At 37.1% G+C, this 2,500-nt stretch overlaps 1 protein-coding gene across 3 annotated transcripts in view; it reads left to right on the forward strand.

Moving 5' to 3' along the window:
• The window catches only part of LOC144966168 (serine/threonine-protein kinase 32B-like), a 171,426-nt gene that overhangs the window by 2,367 nt on the left and 166,559 nt on the right, over nucleotides 1-2,500 (forward strand). For all 3 annotated transcript variants that reach the window (XM_078902308.1, XM_078902307.1, XM_078902306.1), the window contains exon 2: nucleotides 4-334. In XM_078902308.1, the coding sequence (XP_078758434.1) occupies nucleotides 283-334 (52 nt within the window). In that variant the 5' untranslated portion in view covers nucleotides 4-282. The remainder of the gene's footprint in view (nucleotides 1-3; nucleotides 335-2,500) is intronic.

Consider the following 2,500-nt stretch of genomic DNA (forward strand, 5'->3'; position numbering starts at 1 on the left):
TAGTTTGACAGTCAATAGTTACCAATGTAACACACCAAATTCGATGAATGCTCGTCATGATTCAATTTATCAAAGATTATGATGATAAATTATCGTCTGATCTTCATTCTTTTCACCATTGTCATCGATTCTGTGGTTATACTGACGGCCTGGTGTTAGACCGGTTACCGCAGAGCTCTTTCTGAACTGTGACTGAAATATTATTATAGTTCTTAGAATTAATTAATCATAATTTCTTGTGGATCCTGGAAAAACAAATAACTCGTCACCATTGGCTGTACAATGGGCTCGGGGCACTCATCCCAGAATGAGGCGTTTGATGCATCTGGGGAAGGTATGTCATATTTTATTCTACTTTGCAATAATATTCTAAATGTTACTATTGCACACACACACACACACACACATATGTATATGTATTATACATACATACGTACATATATGCACACGAAGAGAGCAGTAGGACAATGCCGTAAATGATTAAAGGACCGAATACATTTTAAAAAATGAAAATACCTACTGTTTCAAACTTAATGTCCCGCTCCAAATTTTCTATAACTTCATTATTTATGAACCAATTTACATTCGGAAGCCATACTGCAATACAATTTTTTTTGTTATTGTAAAAACCACCGACACAATAGCCATGTCTTGGACATCAACAGAAAAAGCATTTAGTGTTGAAAGATACCTGCATCTGAAGTCACCAAGTAAAGTTCAACTTGAATTTTGCAGGGAGTACCGAATTGATTCCAGGTTGAAATCGTATGTACCGTCTGTCAAGACAATAATCAGAAGATGGTGTGAAAGTTTTAGGCAAAGTGGTCGTCTCTCAGGAAGCCATTCAAAGAAAGGGGTTAGCATCTTAAAAAGAGCACGCCCTGACGAAAATATGGCAAGACTTTGAAATTCTGTCGAGCAGAAACAGAAAAAGTCTGTACTTAGACGGTCTCATGAACTGGGCTTGTCAAACAGCTCAACGTATCGTATATTAAAAAACGACCTAAAAATGATTCACCAGGGAATCACCCCTGGCATTACCCAACAGAGAAAGAATGTGTATCAATGGTTTCTAACAAACATGGGGAAGAACGAATTTTAAAGAACCATTTGGTTCAGCGATGAAGCACATTTTAAAAATCTAACTGGAAACATCAATTCTCGTAACGTTATCCATTGGTCAATAGAGCGACCAGACGAAGCCATCAAACGAGACCGACACGTGCAAAATGCAACACTATGGGTTGCTGTAAGCGCTCAGGGCATCACCTGGCCATTTTGTTTTTGTGAATGGAGAGACAAACTGTTACTGCAGATTGTTATGTCAAAGTATTGGGAAAATGTTGGTGATTGTATGGAAAGAAGAACGACAACAGCAATGGATGGTGCAGCTTCTCTCACAGCAAAGCATTCCTTGACCTGGATCCGAGATCATTTTGGTTGTACGGAGAATCCTTATGGCCTCTCAGAGCCCCAACTTGATTAAATAAAAATCTTTGGGGTTATTTAATTAAAAGACCAAATGTCAAGTGCAAGATTCCAGGGTCTTCATGAACTGAGACATCGAGTAGAACAACCAGGAAAGGTTCCTGACCTGCAGTTTTGTGAGAGGGCCACACATCATATCATCACGAGAGTATGCAAATGTGTGGGATGTAAAGGAGATCTTTTCGAGCATCTCTTTTAATAAATTCATCATATAGATACTACTGGGTGTGCTTTTCTGTTTTTCCGAATAACATACTTTTCTAAATAAATGTATTTTATGTTCAACCAATTTTGATATATTCGATAAATCCACAAAGACATTAAGTTTGAAATACCCGGTACATGAAAATAAATATTGACCCTTAAGTGAAATAGGCTTTTTTGGTTTTATTCTACACTAATCATTAAATTGGAAACGAGTTATTTTCACCATAGCAGCTTCTAATCCATAGTCACGTAAATGAATATATTATATATTTTAGTTAAGTAGCTTATCTCTACGATTTCTCCATGTTCAGCAATACGCACCGAAATGTTTCATTCATTCCTCAATTAAATAAATATAGAACCAAATTTCATTTTCTTACAATATATTATTTTACCTGCTATATAATCCCGTTTGACTTTTGCACTCTTTCAATATCCATGGTACTCATTTACATCTCAGTCGCTTTAGTAAATAAAAATAGCAATGATGTTTGCCGATACACATCTAACACGGAATCCAAGCTAACACCATGGACATAGATCTAGATTGTTGGTTACAAAGCCCTTTTTCTGGTCGTTGTTAATTGTTACTGACCGTGCACTTAGCATCCGTGAAATGGTTTAACTATTACCTCTCTTGGGTATTAACCGCACCGTTGGAGCCAGTCCATCAAATAATTAGATTTGTCTGAGAGAGGAATGATTGGTCTCTAGCCTCGGGTGTGCGTGCTGAAATTAATCGTCAGCTCACCGCTTTTTTTTTTATTCACTTGGGGCATTTACTTTTCACTCCAAGTTTTTTCGG

This window comes from Berghia stephanieae, chromosome 2, assembly GCF_034508935.2.
Source record: "Berghia stephanieae isolate SIO BIC M18660-M18661 chromosome 2, UCSD_Bste_1.3, whole genome shotgun sequence".
Classification (NCBI taxonomy): domain Eukaryota; kingdom Metazoa; phylum Mollusca; class Gastropoda; order Nudibranchia; family Aeolidiidae; genus Berghia; species Berghia stephanieae.